Here is a 25,160-nt window from a genome sequence, read left to right as displayed (position 1 = left end):
TTTCTCTTTCCTCCTTACTGTATCTTATTCTAACTCCTTTGCACAAACTCATTTCATTCAGTGAAGTTCAGCTTAGGGATCTATAATCATCAATTTGACTGTAGCATACTTCATATCATCATGATGTATATAAGATAATAAGCAATAAATCATCATATTATAATGTCATTATAGTACATATGTATATAAAAGCATAAACATTAAAGCATAATAGTGTCTTTCCACCTCAGTTTAATCATCAATATTCTTTCACAAGCTTCAGTGAAATAATTGTAACATCAGCAAATCCCAAATAAAAGTGTGTGTGTATGTGTATTGTACTGTTGGTGAAAGTTATTCAATATATGTAAGAATTATAAGCAAGAAATGTATGTTGCATAAAATTCAGTGCAGATAAGTATATCAGGACCACAGCTGTAGAAGTATCTTCTACGAACTGTGACCCAGTGTCTTGTAGCAAAATTCTTCTTCGTTAATATGCAGATAAGCATAGAATGTGCGTAAGTGTAGTATAATTAAAGCATGTGTTAATGTAGAAAATTGTATCATCGTGAAGCATTAGATTGCAAAATCAGTATTTTCAGAAGTAGTGATCATATCGCTGAACTCATCAGTAACATCATGTGTGTCAGAATAAATGTGCCACCAAGTAAAGTAAGTAGCAATTAACATTCAATTAGTAAAATAATCATATGCAAACTGATAAAATGTAGCAAATCCTGAAATATTTGTTCTCAAACTTCAGTCAGATAGATCTGTATGTAAAGGAAGGTCTTGGCAGTGTTCTTGTGAAACAAATGCTGCATTAGCTGGGGGACCTTGCATTTGCCACTTGCATGATACTCAAAGAGTGTGTACCCCACAAAGGGTCTGATATTGCGAGTTGTATGATAAAAATGTAGGTAAATGTCAACTGTATCTCAAGTTTCAATCAGATTGATATGTTAACTCAAATAATGCAGGTTAAAACAGTTCTTCATTGACAAGTGTGTAAGTAAAGAGTGAACAAAAAATGTGACATTGGTTGTGTTCCTGTAAAGCAAATGTCACATTAGCTGGTAAACCTTGCGTAAGTCACACGCATGGTACACAAAGTATGTATACTGTTCTGAGGGTTTTTAGTTATTGATAATAAGGCTTCTGTTGAGTGTCATTTCTTAGTCCAAATAATTTGCTTAGTTTAAGGTATATCAGTCTCTATGCATTTGGGTGCGGAATCTCCATGATCTCAAATGGTCCAGTATATGGTCTTTATCTCTTTGGTGGTGACTTTAGATTTTTCATAGCTTTTACTTAGGCAATATCTCATACTTTGAATTGAGTGACTTTCAGTTTCCTATCTTGTTTTCAGTTTATTTAATATTTTGCAATTTCATGGTTTTCTTAACAATCTCTTCTCTTTATTTGCAGATAATTCTGTACATGTTGGATAACTAATTAATTCATAAAGTATATTTGCTGGCTTCTTGTTGAAATGTACCTCATATGGTGTATAACCTGTGGTAGTGTCCTGTAGGCTATTTAATATCTATTCAAACTGACTAAAGCTTAGTTTGCATGATGACATTTGGTTGCGCCACTTGTTGTGTGGATTGAGTTGCACGCAAATGGTTTCGTATATGATTGTAGACACGGCGACACCAGTATACATTTCAGTTTCATCGTTGTGTGGGTTCCTGAGTTGTGTCTGAAATGAAAGTTTTGGCAGCTGCACAACACACAAGTTGTGATGGATTTAAAGCTTGTTATGTGGAATCGCTCTATAAGAAAAAAAAAGAAACATGTTTCAATTCATGGCTGGATGAAGAAAAGACCTCACCTAGGTTGCTCAGCAACCTTGCTGAAATAATTTATAATGAAAGATCCAAGAAGTTCTTTTAATTATCTAAGAATTTCACCAGAACTGTTTCCATTTCTTCTAAATAGAGTTAATTATGCAATAAGGAAAATATATTGTAATACATGAAGCACTGTCGCCAGAACTGAAATTACATATCGCATTGTGTGCATTACAGTCGGGAACACTCAGCGTCCTAGAAGATGTAATTTTAGTTGGTCATGACGGTTTTTCATTAACACTAATAATTATTAACATTAACAACAATAATTATTCGAAGCAGGCCACATTAAGAAGAGAATGGTTTTTCAAACTACAGTCTTGAAGATAGATCTGTACAGTGGCAATATTTCAAAATTCAAACATATGTGAATGGAGAGCACTGCTACAATGTTTTAAATAGATGAATATTGAATAAAGAATGCAGCTTCTTGATTTGTGTACCCTTTCCTCCTGTCAACAGTATTCCTTAAAAAAAGAGTCGGCCAGATCGAATGATAGGATTTTAGTCTTGTAGACGAGAGCATTTCCACAGCCAGAATTATACTTGCTTGTACTTTTCTTAATTCGTTTGTATATGTGCTCCTAATTCAATAAATTTTGCCCTGCAGTTATTGGTCTTGTTTCTTGAGCTGGTTCAGATGTTGCTGGTTTTGCTGGTGCTGCAGTTGTTACTGAATTTGATTGTGATGCTGTAACAATTTGTGGTTCTGCAGCTGCTTTAGTTGTTGTATCCAAGACAGATTCACTTCCTGCATGGTTGCTTTCAGTAATGTATTGGTAGTTCATTACAATGGCTGGTACTGACTCATAGATACTCTGTTTTTCATGTGTTTCTAACGTTTCGTAAATGGCTTCACACAGAGATGACTTGCCTCTTCTATTCACGTGCATGCCATGTTTTATAAAGCTGCATCTATCCAGGAAATCTTATGTTTGGATACACCTTACACAATGTTTGTATCTGTTTATTTGCTTCCTTATTTTCGGCGTTCACACATGAAGCAGATATGAGGTCATGCCTATGTGGTATACCAATAACAGTTACTTTTTGGTTCTCTATCGAACTGACGGCACTTTTGAGACTGATAATAGCATTAGCTAACTCGTTACAATACACATCAGTTGCCCCTCCAATTAATACAACATGGCGATTTAGTTGTCTTGTTTGTCCAGTAAAACGTCCCTAATTATTTCCCGTATTGGTGCTCCTGGTTTCACATGACTGCATACTTTCAGACCGTAATGGTTTCGTAGTACTTCTGCCAGTCCGCATCCATAGGTATCTGAGTAGATATTTAACTCAGTGAGATTTCCTGAAGATTTCTTATTTATTCTTGGAGACAAATATCTCACTTGGGCACAGATTTTCGCTTCACTGGTATGCATTTTCTGTCAATTCATCGATCTCAGCGTGTTTTCTATGTGAGGCCTGAGCAGTCAATTTATTTGAAACGAAGTGTTTAATTTCACACTGTTGGCTAGTTTCAACTGTTCGCTGCATTTCAAGTGCACATTTTCCATCTTCTATCTCGTATGGCATTATGCCATAATAAAGAACCAAACATGAGATAATTCAAGAAAATTTACATCTGAATCTGGACATACAAATGTGCACTTTAAGCCGAATCATCATTTCAGAATGGTTCACGAAATTAAGATTCTCTTGAATTATCCTGTGATGTCTTTTTTCTTTTATGATATAATACAAGATCTTTTAATTTTTTACATGTACGAACATACGGGCTTCCTGCGTCATCGTATCTGCTCAAACACCTGTTATCTGGGCACTCTGTGGCAATGCTGAAACGAACCAATTTCTAAAAGGTCACGGGAAAATATTGCGAATGGTGGTTTGAAAAGCGTTACTTTCTAAGTAAATTTCATTTTACGCAAGATGAACTATGTGCAAAAAAGTTCTTAAATCACAGAGCGTTTGACTCTCATTTAAAAATCAACTCTTTGAGGACGCCCAGAAGATCAGACATTTACGTCATTATTAAAAATTTTACAGGTACATTTGTGTGATGAATCTTAAAGTGTAACACGCGCAAGAAAGATCGACAATATATGTGCAAGTTTAGCTTCTCTTGCAGCTTATTAATCTTAGAGACCATTCTTACATGTGAAAGCGTTTCATTTCTTGTAACAACACTGTGTGTATTAATTCAAACCATTAACTTTTCATATTTGTGTGTTCGCGCTACTGAAGAGTGATCTTGCTATTGGCTGACTACACACATCTCCTATGCTGTCATCAACTGGCGAGATCACGTTACATGAGCTATGACTGGCTTACAAAAGCGCGTCACAATCTCGATTTCAATGCTTCGGACAGTAGCATGCGTTGTTTGGTGGTAGTCAAATTTATATGTTCGTAACACAAAAATATGCAGTGTAAATGTTGCTGCACATCAAAGATCTTTCCAAAATGTGTTGAGCTTTGATGCCATGTTGAATCACATCTCAGATGTGTACATCAGGTTCAAATCTGCAAGTTTGGGGCAGCACATAAATTGGAACTCGCCACTGTGTTCTTCGTACCACTCCATCACTCTTCTGGCCTTGTGACATGGCACATTATCTTGTTGAAAAATCACACTACTGTCAAGAAACATGATCATCATGAAGAGGGGGTGTATGTGTTCTGCAACCAGTGTACAATACTCCTTGACTGTCATGGAGCCTTGCACGAGCTCCACTGGACACATTAATGTCTATGTGAATGTTTCCCAGAGCATAACGAAGTCACCGCCAATTTGTCTCCATACTTCACTATAGGTGTCAAGGTGCTGTTCTCCAGAAAGATGACGGATTCATGCCCCTCCATCAGCATGATGAAGAAGGTATTGGGACTCATCAGACAGTGCAATGTCTTGCCACTGTGCCAATGTCCAGTGCCAGTGCTCACGTACCCATTTTAGTCATGGCTCCGATGTCGTGGTGTTCACATTGGCACTTGCACGGGCTGTCAGCTGTGAAGGCCCATCACTATGAATGTTCATTGCACTGTGTTCAGACACACTTGTACTCTGCCCAGCAGTAAATCTGATGTTAGTTCCACCACAGTTTGGTGCCTATCCTATTTTACCAGTTGTGAGGCCTAAGATGTCTGTTTTCCAATATGAGGGGTGGCCTTCCAACCACGCGACATCTTGACATGGTTTCACCATGTTGAAGACACTCACTGCAGCATTGCTTGGAACACCCAAGAAGTCATGCAATTTCCGAAATGGTCATGCTGAGTCTTTGGGCCGTCACAATCTGCCCTCAGTCAAACTCAGATAGATTGTATGCCTCCCACATTTTACACATGGGTGACATTCTCACTGATACTACATGCCCTGTGTGTGTGTCTGACTAGAAGTCATTCCTGGCCATGTGATGCTGCTATTGCCTGGCCGGGTTTATATCAATTGTAGGATTGTAGTTCGATGGGCATAGTGTTCTGGATGGTCAAAGAGAAACTGTGTGTGTGTGTGTGTGTGTGTGTGTGTGTTTTGACGACGACAACAACAACAACAACAAGAACCCAATGGCGCACACTGCCTACAAGTTTATGAAAATCCAAAAATCAGCTTAGTATGATTATTGTCGTTCAGATTCAATACAATTAATTGTGCTATTTTACCAATTTTATATTGTTTGTTATATTGTAGGGCATTTACCAATTCATTATTTCTCAACTGAACAGTAATAACATTGCTAAATTTTTAATTTATTGCATTTTTATCCATTTTTCAGATATAAAGTATTTTGTTAATATTGGGTTTAACAGTAAATGGAATCTTTTGTTAGTTTGGTCTGTATATAAAAGTCACAACTTGTAAATTATAGTCTTAAAAATTGTGGGCTGCAATTCGTGTACTTTTCTCATACTTTAGAGAATGAACTGGAATGCTCAAAACAGGTAATGAAAAGTGTGTATTGTGTACTCAGACTTATATATTAATTCCAAAATTGTAGAAGATAAGCCATTGGGAATATGTGCATTATGGAGTTCTATACTGATATTGTGACTATATATTACATTATATGAGGGCTATCCACAAAGTACATTACGTTTTGAAATTAAAAATAAATAAAGTATTGGAAATTTTTTTAAATATATACAGATGAAAGCCAACTTAAATACTACTTTTTTACATAGTTGCCATTTAAATTAAGGCACTTATTGTAGCGATGGACGAGCTTGGAAATCCCTTAGTCGTAAAATTCGGCCGCCTGCGCCTTCAACCATGTGGTTACCTCTTCTTGAAGCTGTGCATCGTCATCAAAACGCTGCGTAGCCAACCACTTCTTCATTGCTGGGAATAAGTGGAAGTCGCTCGATGCCAGGTCGGGACTGTACGGCGGGTGAGGAAACAACTCCCACTTAAAAGATTCGAGAACTTCACGAGTGGCATTTGCCGGGTGGGCCCAGGCGTTGTCGTGAATCAGCAAGATATTTGAGCCCAACTTTCCCCTGCGCTTGTTTTGTATTGCTCTTCTGAGGTTGTGCAGAGTTTGGCAATACCTTTGAGAGTTTATTGTAGTGCCTCATCCCAGGAAATCCACAAAAATCACACCTTTTCTGTCCCAAAAGACAGTCATCATCACCTTCCTTGCCGACATTGTCTGTATGCATTTCTTGGGTTTTGGGGGGAATTTGTGTGCCCCCACTGCATTGACTGCAATTTTGTCTCGCAGTTCACATGCTTAACCCATGTTTCGTCACCAGTAACAATGCGATCGAGTAATGAGTCGCCATCTTTCTCCTAAGCGTCCAAAAACATTAATGCTGCAGCCATTCGCTGATTTTTGTGAATCTCTGTCAATATTTTTGGTATCCACCTTGCAGAAAACTTGTGGTAATCAAGCTTTTCGGTAATGATTTCGTGCAACAAACTTCGTAAATTTTGTGGAAAACTCATAGAGAGTTCCATTATTGTGAAATTACAGTTTTCACGGACCGTGGCATCGACTTTTTTGACAAGTTCGGCAGTCACTATGCTGGGTCTTCCACTTCGCTCTTCGTCTTGAACGTTAGTTTGGTCATTTTTAAATTTTATGACCCATTGACGCACTCCACCTTCAGTGATTATGTTGTCCCCATACATTTCACAAAGCTGCCGATAGATTTCTATCGGTGTACAGTTTTCTGCAGTCAGAAACCTTATTACAGCACGCACTTCACACTTCACGGCATTTTCAATTAACGCTGACATTTCAAACTGTCACAGTAACTCAGTGGAGTACAGCACGAACCTCTCACTAGCACGGCAGGATGCCGACTGAGCAGCGGAATGCCATGACACCAAGATGGCCGCACTAGCCCCGCCCCTAAGGGACACAAACGAAAACATAATGTACTTTGTGGATAGCCCTCGTATGTTGTCTTAAGTGGTTACATTTCAACTGCTGTACAAAGGTCGTGTGCTGACGGTTTTTAATTTTCAGTTTCAAGAAAATTAATGTCATCTTCGTGATGGTAGCACATTGTTGTCTTCTGTTCCAGAGGCATGGTAATAGTGATATTAGGCAATTGATTTTAAAAATTTGTTTGCTGTATGACCTCCATGCACTGATAGTCACCTGTGACAGAGGGCATGCAGTCCGGCGTCACTCTCACTTGTCTGATGGCCAATCCTCACAGTATGTGGCAGTGTAATCACTTGTGGAAATCTCATCTGGATAGCTGGCACCTCTGTGGTCCTTAGTGACATATGTCTGGCAATATGTATCCAAGCTCTTGGCAGCATTGGTCTCCATATTCGAGGTGATAGATGAAGTACTGACAGTAGCATTTGTCACTCTCTGTGGACTTTTGAGTCGACATGGGGAAGTGTTGTGTTAGCAGTTAAACATTTTTTTGGTGTCAAATCTCCACCGTTGAGAGCAGCATGGCAGGAAGCTACAACCTATCATGAAGACTAATGTTATTTGCCAACAGTTCAGAAAACAAAGTGAAATCTTTCTCCTTGACAACTCCTGTTGCGTACCTGATTTTCTGAATATATGATTTCTGTGTGTTGTTCAGGCACATTTATTAAAATTTATTTTATTCAAAGGAGATGCAATGGGAGATGAAATTAGAAATGCCAGAAAGCAGTTAATGAGGCAGTGACAGAAGTGCAGGGTGGGATTAAGTAGGGATGAAAGAAAAAAAACTGAACATGAAAGAGGTGACCAAACTGGGAAGGGGAGGGAGATGCTAAATTTCAGTATCCAATAGAAGACATCAATAGAGATGTAAGTGCACTATGCAGACTGTGGACCATGTCTCCTTTGAAGTTACAAAGTATCAGTTTGGAGGAAAGGGTGCAATTCATTTTTGTTTAAGGATGCAGCCAAGATATAGTCATTGTGTTGCAGAGCATGCACAGATAAATGGCCTGCATCATTTATCCTCACTAACAACTTGTTGGTTAAGAGATCAGAATAAGTAACACTCAAATAACTGACCAGCAGTCCTGGTTTGAGGCTGCTGTGCTTTCCCTAAATCAATCCAGATAATGGCTTAGGATATTCTCTTAGTGAGTGCTAAGACTAATTCTATACCCCAGCCTTGTCCATTCTGAGCCGCTGCTCAAACTGCAATGGCTTCACTATCGATGGAATGTACAACTCTTACGCTTTGTCACTCTGACTCATCATGCTCAACAGTGAATGGTACACAGTTTCTTTTTACCACTGCTCATCACAAGGACACTTCTACTCTTGTTGAAATGGAATTTACCTGTCCCTGGGTTGTAACATCTGAGCTGATTCATGCTGTACCCTGTTAAAGGGTGTGTGAGTGTGAGTGCTGAGAGTATGTCTCAGCACATGTCTACTTAAATCAAGCACCAACTGTACCAGTGTGGGCCAGTCACTAGAGGCTGCGTGTAGGAAGCATGGACACTGTACAATCTCCGCCACGCTGTCTACCAGCAACTCACATTTGTATACGTGCGCAGCAGCACTAACTCACTCTCACTGTATTCTTTTAGTTCATACACATCAGTTATTCTGTGTATTGCTTATGTTGCACCTTTGTATGATTCTTTGTTTTGTTACATGTGGAGTCACAAGAGGCTTATTTCCATTATCATTTAGAGGTTTATGAAGAAAGCCATGCTTATGTTACTTGAATGGTCTCCTGTATTGGTCACTACACAATTGGGAGTGGTACAAACTAAAAGAACGTAGTGAAACTGAGTCAGCCCTGCTCAGATATAGGCGCAAGTTGCTGGTGGGGCACAGCAGAGACTGTGCTGTGTGCACGCTCCCTACAATCTGCCTTTAGTGGCTGGTCTGTGCTGATACAATTAGTGATTGATTTAAGTACATGTGCACTGGGAACTGGGAACATTACATTAGGCACATCAAACTCATGTGCACTAATAGCAGCATACAGCAATGGTAAAATAAATGAAATTAAACTATTCTAACTGAAGGAATTTTTGTGTTTTCAAATGATAGCTATTTTGGATACAACTTACTTTATAAATGTTACCACTAAATTTAAATACTGTAGGGCAGTAACATACCTGCAGATGTGACTATGAAAATTTATGTTCTATCTCTTCGGATATATCTTACTTTGAGGAATGAAATGAAACAGCTGCAGGAAATTAGTGTATTGTGAATTTCATTGAATTTACTTAAAACCACTGAAGAAAGTTCCAAATAATACCACTGACATTCAGAATAATTTACAGAGGATGGCTCACTTTTTACATGCGGCGAGACAGAGAATGGTAAGCTCGGTATCCCTTCAGGCACCTCAGCACTTGCCAGAGTAGATGCAGGAGCGAAAGTGATATCGGTCACATGTGGCGGTAGTCACACCGTTGCCCTGACAGGTATGTTGTAGCAACTGCAGTGTAATGGCAGTGGTTGGATGTGTTTGTCCACCTTCAAAGTGCTTTGTGTCCACAGAGGAGGGAGGAGTACTCGTTTTTGGCAGTAACGAGCGTGGACAGGTTGGTATGGGGTCACGTATTGTCCAGTGTCAGAAGCCATCAAGGCTGCTGCTGAGTTGTGCATCGGATGCCACTGTAGTCGATGCTTCATGTGGGGAGAGCCATTCAGCTTTCGTCACAAGTGAGTGTTTATTTTTTTAGCGATTTTCTTTTAACTGTTGTATGAAAGACATTTTATTTGTTTGTTGGTACGCATTACACATCTTGTTTTGATAAAACTCCATTGCTTGCTTTGTGTCAGCTACATTGTCTTATGAAATGTTATCCTATCACTTAAATTTCTCTGATGAGTAACAGGTTAAAACTGAATAAAATGTTCCAGATGCTAAATTGAAGGTAAGAAATATTTGTGCAAATGAATTAGGATAATAAGAATTTAGACGTAAATGACTGGGATTCTTAAAATGTGAGAGTGATACCTATGTCTTAATATCGAGATTGAATATGACAGTATAGTATCATTCAGTTGTTTGAGTAGTTCCAAAAGCATAAGCATAACTCAGTCAGTTTCCTGAAATGCATGCACAGTGTTTCTACTGTGTGATTAAGCTAATCTTATAGAAAAAGTAGAAGGAAGATAAGCATTGAATTACACAGAACGTGGATTCATTTTCGTACTTATTCTATATTTATCGGTGAAAGATAATCTACCCATAACTGCTCCAAATTCAAGCTGAACGATTCGCCAGTGTGATAAAGTACAGCAACGAATTTTACAAATTACAAAGAGGCAAGGATGATGTCCATGTTATTGTTAAAATAAGTGATTTAAGTTCTGGACAAAAAAGTTAAAAAATTACCACAGTAGCAAAGAATGAATTAGTTCCCAGTCTATAGACAGTGAGAGGAAAAATCAGCATTGTTGTAGTCCTATGCACTATTCTACTAGACAAGGTGATCTAGTGCTGCCACATTAGATTGCCCTTGCCATTTTATTGTATTAAAAAGTTCCTGCTCACAGGTAATGCATAAAATTCTTGAAAGTTTAAGTCCAAAAATTGCAACCTCTCCTCTGTTTTGTAGAGATCCTTGCAAAATAGAAAAAAATTTGAGCAGAAGAACATTTCGCTAATATGAAAATACTTATCTTGAAAAATCAGAAGTGACAATGATTGTTGATAAATTTAGCACATCATTTGCATTTTCTACATGAAGTATTGGTGCGATTTCTCTTGGAATATGCTGTGTATTTCTCATAACCAAAATATTTTGATGTTCATATTTTACTTATAGTTTCTTCACTTCTCTCTTTGAAATTACATAATTTTTCATTAAGAATATACTTTTCATTAAGAATCTGACTGAGCAAACCATGTGCAAAGACTACCTCAGACCCGAGACAACTGTGTCATGCAGTCACAACTATGACCACTTACCTTATATTATAAAAACAATAAGGACACAGTGTCCTTCTTCGTTAAGACTTATTATGTAGTACAGTTATATAACCAAAATAATTACTGTATAAGATTGACGTTCTAACGGTTTGGCAACAAGAGAAGTGGTGCAAAACTGGATTGTGCACTTTCCTTTTCTCTTATTGCAATTGACTTACTTGAAATGTTCAGGCAATCATCTTCTCTGGATATGTGGCTGTGTTTATCTCCACAACTTCTTCTCCAAAGAAATAATGATGGTTAGAGGGATTATAAAAAAAAACTCTCTCTCTCTCTCTCTCTTTCTCTCTCTCTCTCTCTCTCTCTCCCCCTCTCTCCTGAATAATTATCACAATTAGTACCTCCCTGGTTTATGTTCGTTAGTTTGTCCTTGGCTTATGCTCATTAGTTCCTACTTGGCTTGTGCTCTCCTTAACTACTCACACTTTCTTCATATGTATCCCTGATGTGGAATTATCATAGTTTTTATATCCTTATGTACATATGTGCTATAGAATCGTCATTGTTCTCATACATATATTTCCTATATGTACATATTAATAAATATCTACTTGATGGTTTTCTCAATTAACTAGGCGATGTAAAACTGTCACAATAAACAGCCATGTGTGCATATTCCTCTATGTGCTCATTCTTTCTCCCTACAACACTTGATGGTTCTTACATCATTTTTGTCTGTACTTCCATTGTTTGTCTCTTTGTCTTTCGTTGTGTGTATGTGTAAGTGTGTCTGTGTATCCTGATTTTTCGGCCTACTTACATGAAATAAGTTGAAGGTTATTGGAAACCACGGAAAATATGAAGGACTTCAGCAATATAAGTATATGAACATGTAAAGAGGGAAAGATAGAGCGGTACTCGGATGAGAAGTAAGAAAGGAAAAAGTAGAAATGGCTGCTGAGATTGTAGAAGAGAAAGAAGATAGCCCTAAAGACAGGAAACCCTTGCCACCCTCCTTCCCCAGGATTCCTACTTCGCCGGTACTTGAGTGAGAAGCCGGAGGAGGTGTGGTGTTAAATCATCTCCTATAGAATGGACATTCTCACCTTCATCCTTAAGGTCCCCGATGAAAAATCTTAGCAACGACTATGGAATGCCAAATGGTGAAGAAACAGTCACACTTGTTTGCGAGGCTCGTTTGAAAGGCCGTGGTGTGTGTTCTATTAGTCTATAAGACCCACCCTTCCAAAATCAATACGAACCCTCCCTTTACATCACATCTCATAAAAGGTATAAAATGTTCTGTAAAAATAGAAAATTATACACTACAGTCAAATAGTTGTTCAGTTAATCGCTTTACACTATATTTTATACACACATAAAATACTCTGCTCAGTTTATGTTGTCTAGACATCACTCGGTTTAATTAGTATCATCACCTTTCACTCAAATAATATTTTATTCATTTCATTTCATATCTAGAGATCACTGTTCATGTGTGATTCTCTTTCTACTTAACCGTCATATCCGGTTTTCTACGTACTAAAATTATAGGATAGTTTAAGAATTCATGAATAGATTACAGAATAGTTTAAAATTTGAAGGGAATTTGGTGCAGGAAATAATAGCACAGAAGAAACACCGAAAACGACTAAGGATCCGGCGGTCGTCACTCCGCCCAATAACATAGAATGTTAACGTCCCGGGGAGATATACAACTTTATATCTTTAACATTGTATTTTCCTTTTTCTGATCCTGTTGGAGGATCTACTAAAGCTAAGGCTTTGGGATGTATCACCGTTTGTACTCGGTAAGGTCCTTCATACGAAAAATTTATGCATCTCCTTCTCCAGGGCAGAGCTCTGGAGATGTCGTTTTCCTAGAACCAGGTCATCGGCCTTGTATTAAGGTTCGATAGCTTTCTCATTATGTCTACTTACTCATTGTTGTGCCCTTTCAACCAGGTTCTTAGAAACTATCATTTTCATTAAGTTTGTCATCAACAATAGGTTGTTCCAGCCAAGTAAAACATTTAGTAAGGGGTTCTCCCACAAAGGATTTGCCTATTACTTCCAAAGGTGTTAATCTAGTTGATAAATGTGGTAATTCATTTGAAATAAGCTCAAAGTCTTTAACTTTCGATGCCCATGACGCATGTTTTTCAGGGCCATAGGTGTGGCATAATTTTCCAGTTTCTTTCATAACCCTTTCACACGCATTGGAAGACGGATTATAGTTGGATATTAGTACTTGATGAACGCCTTCCCACACTAAAAATTCTTTAAATTCATTACTGACAAATTGTGGCCCATTGTCTGTAAGAAATCGTTTTGGTTTGCCTACCTCAAGAAAGTATTGTTACAGACAGTGAATCATGGTTGGTGTATTTGCTTTCTTAATAGGATATAAGTTAACATACTTCGACCAACACTCTATGAGGACAAAAATGTACGATACTCCTCCCTTCCCTTTCAGAATTGATCCAAAGAAATCTGCTGCTGTAAGATCGTGTAATGCCTTAGGAATTATTTAATACATTTTGTATTTAACTTGAGTGTTACTCTCTTTTACTTTCTGACAGCTTTCACAAGTTCTGATTAAAGATTCTCTTTCACAAGTTCTGATTAAAGATGCTACCTTATGTCCTAATTTCTTAAAATAATAGAACTTGTTCATGTGGGCTGTACACTTTTTTATTCCGAAGTGTCCATATCCCATATGGACAAACCACACAATTTCATCCTCCGTCAACTTAGGGATAGATAAATATCACCATCAAGATGTTATGCTGTCTCTCCAAAATAAATGATGCCCTAAAATTTTCCACCTCCCTACTTGATTAAGAGGTAAGGAATTCTTGTTCACATAGCATATATTTCTGTAAAGTAGGGATCATGATGGATGTTGTCGGTTATTCTTTGAGCCATTTCTTGTGCCCTGTTGTGCGGATATTCTACTGTCATCAAATTAATCGCAAAAATTGCACCGGGTCCTTCCGTACGTTTTAACTCTTTCATGTCTACAGGTAGTCTAGACAAAGTGTCAGGTACAATATTTTCAGAACCTTTTACATACTGTATTTTAATGTCATATTCCTGTAGGAACAACATCCACCGCATTAATCTACTATGTAATAACCGACTACTCCTTAAAAAAATAATAGCTTGATGATCCGTATATACATGGATCTCTGACCTCCATACTAATGTTTGGCATTTTTGGTTACTCCATACTACTGCTAATAGTTCTTTTTCTGTGGCTGTGCGGTTTAATTCATGTTTGTTAAGACTCTGGCTAGAAAAAGCTATAGATCTGGAGTTTGTACTTTCTATACCCCACTATCCTTGTAAAAGTTCTGTCGCTATACCGTAGTCGGATGCATCTGTTGATATTTTAAGTGGCTCACCCATAACCGGATGGTGTAATATAGGTGATTCTACCAGTGCTCTTTTTACATTTTCAAACCCATCATTTGTCTCTTGGTTCCAAACCCACGGTATTCCCTTCCTTAAGAAATGTAAAAGTCTTGGGTCGTTCAGCTCTTGACTTCATTTATATCCTCTATAGTATCTAGGTATCCCAATGAATGCCTTCAATTGTCTTACGTTTTTAGGTGGTGTACACTGCTTAATAGCTGTTATGCGTTCTGGATTGGGTTTAATTTCCTGTAGTCGTACGATATGCCCCAAAAACTTAAGTTCTTGCCTTGCAAAGTGTGATTTGAACAATTTTACTGCAATACCTTTTTCTTTAAATCTTTTCATGGTTTTACTCAAGGTCAGGCAATGCTCTTCCCAGTTAGATGAGATTACGAGTATATCATCTACATATATTATCAAATCCTTTAACCATTCCCCTCGTCAAGCGCACGTATAAACAGGATACCGAGATATTTAGCCCAAGTGGTAACACATTAAAATGATACAATTTCCCATCAAATAGGAATGCTTTATATTTCTTTGATTCAGGATGTAACTTAATTTGCCAATATTGAGCAGTTAGGTCCATTGTGCTAAAATACTTTGTTTTCTCAAATTTGGATAATATTTCATTGATGTTAATTGGTGTGTCTCGTTCCGTCTCTATATGCATACTCAAAGTACGCAAGCCCAGCACTAATTGCACACCTTCTTTAGCCTTTTTTTACTACTACCAAGGGATTATTCATGACACTAGAGCTACGTTCTATTATGTTATTGTCAATCATCTTGTCAATTTCGTCCTTAACTGCTTCTTTTAGACCTACTGGTATAGGATATGGCTTACAGAAAAATGGAGTACTATCTTTGATTTTAAATTTATGTATATAATCTCTAATACTAACGGGATGATTGTAAAATACTTCTCCATATCCCATTAGAATTTTATATAAATCTAGTTTTTGTTCACTGGTTAATATTGGCGATTCATTTACTTTGCCCTGTACATAATGTGCAAAACTCTTTAGAGAATCTCCAATTGCAACTGCATCAAAATGGACTAAAGCTGAATGTCGCAAAGACCCAGGAAATGCACTTTAAAACTAAATCTTCAAAAATACTTTAGAAATAACTCATAGGAGACAGGAAATGACAAAAGGAATCCACATGAAATACCTTTTCCTACATCTCCACAAAAATCTAAATTGGGAGACACTTGTAGATTGTTTATCAAATTAATTGAATAGCGTGGCCTTTCAGATGTTTGTTGCATGCCACATTTACAGATACCAGAAAAGTGGTATATCACACTTACTGTTTAAGTCAGTTATTCAGTATGGCATAATTTCTGAGGAAACTCTTGAGGCGTCAAAAAAAAAGTCAGAAGTGTATGTGTTGCTGTGCAAGAGGTTTACCCTGCCCATTGCAGAATAAATTAAAAATAGTAATCTTTCTACAGATCTTAAATTGTGATTTTCGAGAACCATAACAGCTATACATTTGAAAATTTCCGTTCCAACCAAAACCACAATTCTCATCAAGGAAAAAATTTCAGATTTCAAACAGACAATTTAAAACTTTATTTCCAGACACCACCGTACGTGGGAATAAACTAAAGGATGGAAATACATTTAAATTGGAGAGTAGTTAACTTAATAACTTGCTAGAGGACAAATGTTGCCACTCTAGTGTCAGAGGCTGAGTACACTTTTGATAGCAATAAGGTGTTTAAACTTCTTTGTATTAATTTTGAACAAGCAATTACTATGCTTTTATCATAAATTTTACGTGCAAAGATGTGACTGGTTATAATAATTATTTATTTATTTATTTATTTTTCAGTTATTTAGTGGAAGGTAGCGTCATGTGTCAGTTGCAAGGGAAGCAGACAATTTGTAATTCAAGTGCAAGGAGTACAGATATTGCACAGTTATTAGAGAAGAGAACATTTCATCTCCATGTCTATGCACTAAAGTGAAAACATTACAGTATACTGAAGACCACTAGCACCATTACAGCTACACCAAACTCAACTGTGTACCACCAGAAACGGCTATTAGTGAACGGAGATGTGTACAATTTATCAGACATTTTATCTGTGGAGACTAGATTAAATGTTGAAAATTTGTAAGATAGCTTTCAGAAGAGGGCATCTGAAAGAATTTTGCAGGCAACATTACTGTTGTTTCAAGTGACTACTCTGATAACAAATTTTTAGATTCATCAATCTGTTCGTTGCAACTGATCCATTAACATTTATGTTAACTGTTGCATGTTCCCATAAAAATGGGAATGTTGTTTTGTACTTATACAAAATTGAAGTTGATTTGTTAATCGACAGATGAATAATAGCATATGTTCTTACAATTCATATTGTGGTTCTCACAAGGTATAAAATTCATGATCAGGAAGGTCAGCAGTGGAGTTATTGTACTGTTTATTTAATACAATGACAGGTGATGAAGCAAATGTAGTTTCCGTGTGAAGGTTCTCAATTTCTGTTGGCTATGAATTGTGTTGAGAATGTGTCAGTGGTGAAAGTGTGCAGAATGCATGGAGCGAATGGCTTCTTTACTTAATTCCTTAGCTTCACTAAATAGTATTCTTTGCCTCTAATTTACCATTGACTGTGTTGTGATAGGTGATTTTTTATTTGATGGCAGTTCCTGGTAAAAGATGACATGCATCCAGTTTTGTTGCAGGTAAATGAGTTTGTGCTGTTCTAATCGGTGACTGATGACAGGTGATCAAAACTCAAAATAAGACTCATTAAGAAATGATGAACTACTTTGACAGGTACTTTGTTTGACAATATGCACTCTTCCCTCCCGTTTCAGACCATATTCACTTTCTGGGGCAGAAAGTGTGAAACCTACAATTTTCTTGTGGTACAGACTTCCTACCGACAATAACCAACTGACATGTTTCCTGTAATTTTGGCTCGGTTGCTGCTACCTATTTTTCTAGTTCATTTATTGTGAGGAATTAAATCCACTCCTTGGTATTTGTTGTTACTCACACTTCTACTTGTAAAATTAATTCACGTTGCTCTTAGGTGATATGCTCAATGTTGCTGTAAGTTCATTGTGCTTTTTGAATGTTGTGCTCCACTGATCAATTAATGAGTGTTTTAATTACTTAAACAAGTCTTCCTGATTTCTGGTAACCACTTTTCTTTTCTTTAAAGCCTGAAAAAATATTTCTCTGTCCATTTATCAGGTTTTTCCAGCCTCATTGCTCATTCATTTTCTTTGTGTGTCACACAATGTATCCTCCATCAATGTACTATTTTCCAAAAATCTGGAATCTTTTGCTTCATCTTTAGTGTCTGCCCTTAACTCACATAACTGATCATCTTTGGTATCAACAACTCCGCTTTCTTGCCCAATATTGTCAGTCCAGAAAGCTCCACATCTACTGCAGCAATCCCAATGTAACTACACCAAAAGTGCTTTGCCTAGAGTGATACTTACTTTCTGTAAATATTGAATAATATCACTCCTAAGAATCAAGTTTTATGAAATTTTGGATTCTATTATTAAATACCGGTTGTTATGATTTCTATCATTTACAAACACACTGTTGAACTCAAAATTCCACCTTTCATACCATTTACCAGTAACAATTGTTATAGTTATTTGTGGTAATCAACATAAGATACATCTGCATAAAATCACTCATGATCTCATTTTGTCTCCCTTCTGTTAACTAATTGTTGATCCACATTCTTGTCTTTAATTTATTTTCATTGCTCACATACTTACTCAGCCTCCAAACTTGATAGACTCCTTAGTATTCACTCTAACAATGTGTCACCCACAGTAGCTATGCTGCAGTTCAAAGAGAACCTATAGTGGAAAAAGGCACACAGTGGCTAACATGAGCAGCATTCCTACTCTGTATTCTGTAAGAGTACACCGATTCTCATGGCTTGAGGCTGACATCATTGTCCAGTACTTCTTCACTGTTACATGATTTGTTTTCTTTGCATTATATCTGCATGAATACAGCTCACCACTTGAAATTCATTTGTAGTTTCAAATGCAAAGACTACTCTGAGTCTGTGCATGTGTTGCCATGTTTGACCTTCACTTCATCCTATTTGTTATACCACATGTAATTATTTATGAAAGACATCAGCCCCATTATCAAAAAAGGAGAAGTAGCAGCATAGTATGAGGTCACATCCTAAATTTAATAAATTACATTTACTGTATGTCTAACATATCCTAGAAACTTCCCTTTCAATAACCTGCAGCGACATAAAATTCGTTTGGTGAGTATATTCTGACTGACTTCAAGTAGTCTACTTAGACTCCATTTATTGTAGGCATGCTCCTGTTGAGCTCACAAGGTTATTGGCGGTTCCTAAGGAACCAGTATTTTACTCCATGTTCTTTAAATATTACATTCATTTGCAGAATATTCTGAGTAATCAGATGATGCTGTGTTGAGCAGCATACATGACTGAAATAGATGTAAATTGCACAAATAATCTTTGCCAGTAATAACATCACTTATCTCACATTCCTTGGACAATACACTTTCACAATAACTTTACTCTTTGCGAATGAGATATTTATTTGCAGCTATGGCATTGACTTTTCCATACATAAATCCACATATTCATACAGTTGAAGCCCCTCCCATGATCTTTTCTACACTATGCTGCCTGTGTCTGTTAAACTTTAAACTTGCCTGCCCCCCCTTTCACCGTCAGTCTTCTCTGACTGGTCTGATGAAGCCCAACACAAATTCCTCTCCTCTGCCAAGCTCTTCATCTCAGAGTAGCACATATTCAGTTATTTGATGGATATAGTCCAATCTCAGTCTTCCTCTACAGTTTCTACTCTCTACAGCTCCTTCAAAGAACATGGAAGTTATTCTTTGATGTCTTAACACATATTGTTACAAGTGCGCATTGTGGCACTATTTCAAACAATTTCCAGAAATCTGGGAATATGGAATCTATCTGTACCCTTCATCAATGGTTTGCAGGGCATTGTGCAAGATAAAGCCACTCTCAGACATCCACAAGTGATACTTTCTAAATCTGTCGGTCGAAGCTCTCTTCTAAGGAATTTATTATTTTTAACTGAGAATACTGTTGAGAATCCTACAGAAACTGGTGTTCAAGACGATCTTAATTTTGCAGATCCATTATATTGAGGTGGCAGTAGTTGTGAGAAGTCTTCTAATATCTTGTTGAACCTCATTTTGCCCAATAACTGATGATGGTCGAAGTAGAGAGGATATAAAATGTAGACTGGCAATGGCAAGGAAGCATTTCTGAAGAAGAGAAATTTGTTAACATCGAGTATAGATTTAAGTGTCAGGAAGTCATTTCTGTAAGTATTTTTATGGAGTGTAGCCATGTATGGAAGTGAAACATGGACAATAAATAGTTTAGACAAGAAGAGCATAGAAGCTTTTGAAATGTGGTGTTACAGAAGAATGCTGAAGATTAGATGGGTAGATCACATAACTAATGAGGAAGTATTGAATAGGATTGGGGAGAAGAGAAGTTTGTGGCACAACTTGACTAGAAGAAGGGATCGGTTGGTAGGACATGTTCTGAGGCATCAAGGGATCACCAATTTACACTCCTGGAAATGGAAAAAAGAACACATTGACACCAGTGTGTCAGACCCACCATACTTGCTCCGGACACTGCGAGAGGGCTGTACAAGCAATGATCACACGCACGGCACAGCGGACACACCAGGAAACGCGGTGTTGGCCGTCGAATGGCGCTAGCTGCGCAGCATTTGTGCACTGCCGCCGTCGGTGTCAGCCAGTTTGCCATGGCATACGGAGCTCCATCGCAGTCTTTAACACTGGTAGCATGCCGCGACAGCGTGGACGTGAGCCGTATGTGCAGTTGACGGACTTTGAGCGAGGGCGTATAGTGGGCATGCGGGAGGCCGGGTGGACGTACCGCCGAATTGCTCAACACGTGGGGCGTGAGGTCTCCACAGTACACCGATGTTGTCGCCAGTGGTCTGCGGAAGGTGCACGTGCCCGTCGACCTGGGAACAGACCGCAGCGACGCACGGATGCACGCCAAGACCGTAGGATCCTACGCAGTGCCGTAGGGGACCGCACCGCCACTTCCCAGCAAATTAGGGACACTGTTGCTCCTGGGGTATCGGCGAGGACCATTCGCAACTGTCTCCATGAAGCTGGGCTACGGTCCCGCACACCGTTAGGCCGTCTTCCGCTCACGCCCCAACATCGTGCAGCCCGCCTCCAGTGGTGTCGCGACAGGCGTGAATGGAGGGACGAATGGAGACGTGTCATCTTCAGCAATGAGAGTCGCTTCTGCCTTGGTGCCAATGATGGTCGTATGCGTGTTTGGCGCCGTGCAGGTGAGCGCCACAATCAGGACTGCATACGACCGAGGCACACAGGGCCAACACCCGGCATCATGGTGTGGGGAGCGATCTCCTACACTGGCCGTACACCTCTGGTGATCGTCGAGGGGACACTGAATAGTGCACGGTACATCCAAACTGTCATCAAACCCATCGTTCTACCATTCCTAGACCAGCAAGGGAACTTGCTGTTCCAAAAGGGCAATGGGAGTATAGCAGCCTGCATTGCTGCGAAAGGTGGATATACACTGTACTAGTGCCGACATTGTGCATGCTCTGTTGCCTGTGTCTATGTGCCTGTGGTTCTGTCAGTGTGATCATGTGATGTATCTGACCCCAGGAATGTGTCAATAAAGTTTCCCCTTCCTGGGACAATGAATTTACGGTGTTCTTATTTCAATTTCCAGGAGTGTAGTATTGGAGGGCAGTGTGGAGGGTAAAAATCGTAGAGGGAGACCAAGAGATGAATACACTAAGCAGATTCAGAAGGATGTAGGTCGCAGTAGGTACTGGGAGATGAAGAAGCTTGCACAGGATCGAGTAGCATGGAGAGCTGCATCAAACCAGTCTCGGGACTGAAGACCACAACAACAACAATGTCCCATATTTACTTCTGCAGTTATTTCATGCATTGTTGCTGACAACTGTACCCAAATGTGCTTCCCTTGGTCGTTAAGTGAATGGTGTCAGCCCCTGCATTCTCAGTGATGAGAGAATGGAATGTCCCATGTGTCTAGTGTCAACTACCATTCTGCATTCAAAGTCTGTCAATATCCATTGTGCAGCTACAATCACATTAGAAACCGCCTCACATGAATCCCCGTCAGTACGAATGGCAGCTCCCACATGCACTGCCCTTTTATCCCTTGTGTACATGATACAACCGCCATCTGTATATGTGCATATCACTATCCTATGACTTTCATCACTTCAGTTTATTTTATCCTTCTTGTATACAAGTCACCTGCACTTTGCCCCATTGCATTCATGATAAATGTAAGAGGTCAATGCTGAAGAATGCTTTGTAAAACTGAACTGATCTTCCATCTGGGCCTAGCATCTTATTTGTTCTTAACTCTTTCAGCTGCTTTTCACCCCAAGTATGCAATTTCTATGTCATCCCTATGAGAGCTTTTGTGTGATGGTCAAACTGTGGTATATCTGTATGATCTTCTTCCATGCCTGAGTTTTTTAATGCAAGATTTAAGGTGCTTCAGATTTCCTTTTGCTGCCTTCTAGTGTTTCGACAGATTGGTCTATAAGTGATTGAATAGGAGACATCGACCAGCAATTTTATGTAACATCAGATATTTTAAGGATTCTTGGCAAAATCCGTCACCAATGGTGTACATTTTGCAGCCTGATCTTTTTGTAAACGTGAGTGTCTGCCAACTTTTGCTGTTGACAATGTTTTTTAACCCAGGAAGTGACAATTTCTATTTTCTCAAAATATTCCAAATTTTGACATTCAACCACTGCGGGTCTTTTCCATCCTTCATCCACATGCTCGTCATATATTTCTCCTGAGTGCAATTTATAATCAGTTTAAGCTTTGTCCATAATTGTCCTATGTCCATCATTCTTTAACTAAATGATGTCCATTCATTGTCTTAAGTAGTGTGGTAACAACTCTGCTCTTTCTAGCATAAAATCTATGTTAGCCCTTTTGCTGGATTTGCTAAGTAACCACCATGGCTATGAGAACATCATGATCAATAATCCCTGTCTCCGCACTGATGCTGTTGATAAGTTCAGGCTTGTTTATACTTTTGCATGACAATCCATCCACACTATCTGCAGCAATTCCACAGACAGGCCAGAACCTATATTCAATAGGTGAAAGTTTTCTCCAACTAATGTAGCGTAATCAGAGCATTTACCCAAGGCAAGTATATTGAGCCAAAAACTACTAAATAGTATTACCACATTGCTCTCTGTTCCTTAGACGTGTGAGACTATATTTTTCCCTGAGCATTTGTGTGTGGTTCAGCCTCCTATGGTTTGATGGTGTGCAATTAACTAACAGCAGTGAGGATTGGAAATAAAGCACTGGGCTGATATTTTCTTGTGTGCTGATGTAGTATCAGCCATTAATGAGTTTGAAGAAACAGGTGTAAAATAAAATGAATGGTGAAGATCCATTTTTAGTATGAGTGTGTGAGAAAACAATTATCTGAATACAACAATATTACGACAAGGACAGTTGCTACTCATCATATAGCAGAGATGCTAAATTGCAGATAGGCACAACAAAAAGCCTGTTACAAATTAGTTTTTATCCAGTGTGGCCTTCATCAAAAATAGACCACACACACACACACACACACACACACACACACACACAACTGCAGTATCCGGCAACCGAACTGAAGCCACTGAATATACTAGACATATTGAAATTCTGAAACATTAGACATTACATTTGAGAAAGTAACAAGAGTGGCACTTTAAAAATCTACAGACTGATAAAAAGATACACACATCAAATAATAGTGTGTATAAAGGAGAGACATAGTATTTGACAAGGATTGAGGAGGGGGCAGAGGCAGATTGGGCTGATGAATAGTTTGGTTTCTAGGGCATTGCCCATACTATCATTTGCAGTGTTAATATTTTCTCCATTTACCATTATCTGCTGTAGCATGCATTTTATTTTATAAGGATATGATTTGATTCATTTCGGTATGACCTTAACTGTGTATTTTTCAATATGTTAACAGGTAATGGTTATTTGTATACCTGTGGTGATGGAAGACATGGAAAATTGTGCATGGAAGACCCGAAGTTGATGCAGCCAACTAAAGTGGCAAGACTATCTGGATTTTTTGTTGAAAAAGTAAAGTATTTTGTTAATCTCAGAGCTTTGTGTGACAAAGCAGTATTGTGTATCATACTTGGTTGTCTTAACTTGCCTCTTATTTAAAGTAGAAATGAGCTGTATTTCAATCTCTGGCTCAGTAGCAACTGCACATCTCGGATCACTGTATGGATATTGCCTGAGCAAGCTTCAGATATTTTACTGTCTTTTAAACTCTCTTAATATGGGATTTACCTTCCCGGCAAACTTGATTTAAAATTGGTCCAACAGAATCTCTCTACAACTTGAAGCAGGGCTCACCTCACATGTTCTGAAGGTAGTTTTGACTACACTGCAGAGGTTTTGCTGGGAAGCCTGTACACATCTTCCATGTGGTCTGAATCTCTCCTCATACAATTTCCATATTTTTGGAGGCCTGAACAACAATATTCATGTCCATGAATTTGCTTAGGATGAAGAGATGCACACCTGGATACAATCATGGTTTCGCAGGCAACTGCAAACATCTTGTCTCACAGTGGGATAGATGTATTAACAGTTATGGCGATTACTTTTGAAATCGTAAATACCAATAGCATATCAAAATTTTGGTTCAGTGGTGAAGACAAATTGCAATCCTTGGCACAGATTGGTGTATATAAAATCACTTGCAAGCAGTGTGAAAAAGTTTATATTGGGCAGTCAGGCAGAGCTGTGGCATTCAGGCTAAGTGAACATGAGAGAAGCTGGAGATCAAGGCAGAAAGAATCAAACTTCACTGATCATCTTTTAGTGAAAAACCATTTATATGATGTAAAATGTGAAGTTTTGCATTTGGAAATAAATAAAAAAATTAAAGAAATAAAAAACAGTACACAGAGTGCCAGCCTAGTATTAAATGATCAGACTCAGTTTCTGTTTTCCTCTTTATTAAATTAAGTTTTTGTTACAAATACTAGATTCAGACTATAAAGTCACCTTATTTCTCATCTGTTGTTAAATGTACCTTCACATAAAAACTTTGTTTATCCCCCCTTTTTAGTTAATTAATTAATTAATTATTTTCATATCTTCTGTACAAATAATATCTGTGTAAGGTGCACGTCATGTTTATCTGTGTTAGCAACATTTAGTTGTCACCTGAAGATTGCCTGAGAAGCTGAAAGCCAGTTTCTGACCAAATAAATATAAATGTACATAACATTTGGAAGTGTTTTCCTTTTTAATATTATTATCACATTTGGCCAAGTACTGGTGGAAAAATCAGTTACTGTTAATAAATGGTGTACGTACTTTTTGGGTTCCCTACCTCAATTGGTAAAAATGAGACCCTTATTGGATCACTTTGTTGTCCATCTGTCCGACTGTTAAGATTTTTTTCAGAAACTGGTAGGTGTATCAAGTTGAAATGTATGTCGTTTACAAAGGTCTATGGTCCTCAGACGATGT

The 25,160-nt window shown here is 38.3% G+C and overlaps 1 protein-coding gene across 3 annotated transcripts in view; it reads left to right on the top strand.

The window, feature by feature from the left end:
- The window catches only part of LOC126284213 (X-linked retinitis pigmentosa GTPase regulator-like), a 277,559-nt gene that overhangs the window by 134,231 nt on the left and 118,168 nt on the right, over positions 1 to 25,160 (top strand). For all 3 annotated transcript variants that reach the window (XM_049982982.1, XM_049982984.1, XM_049982983.1), the window contains 3 exons: positions 9,520 to 9,663; positions 9,740 to 9,904; positions 23,635 to 23,750. In XM_049982982.1, coding sequence (XP_049838939.1) covers positions 9,520 to 9,663; positions 9,740 to 9,904; positions 23,635 to 23,750 — 425 coding nt within the window. The remainder of the gene's footprint in view (positions 1 to 9,519; positions 9,664 to 9,739; positions 9,905 to 23,634; positions 23,751 to 25,160) is intronic.

This window comes from Schistocerca gregaria, chromosome 8 (assembly GCF_023897955.1).
Source record: "Schistocerca gregaria isolate iqSchGreg1 chromosome 8, iqSchGreg1.2, whole genome shotgun sequence".
Classification (NCBI taxonomy): domain Eukaryota; kingdom Metazoa; phylum Arthropoda; class Insecta; order Orthoptera; family Acrididae; genus Schistocerca; species Schistocerca gregaria.
Note: the sequence above shows the minus strand (reverse complement) of the source record. Positions and strands in the feature narration are given on the sequence as shown.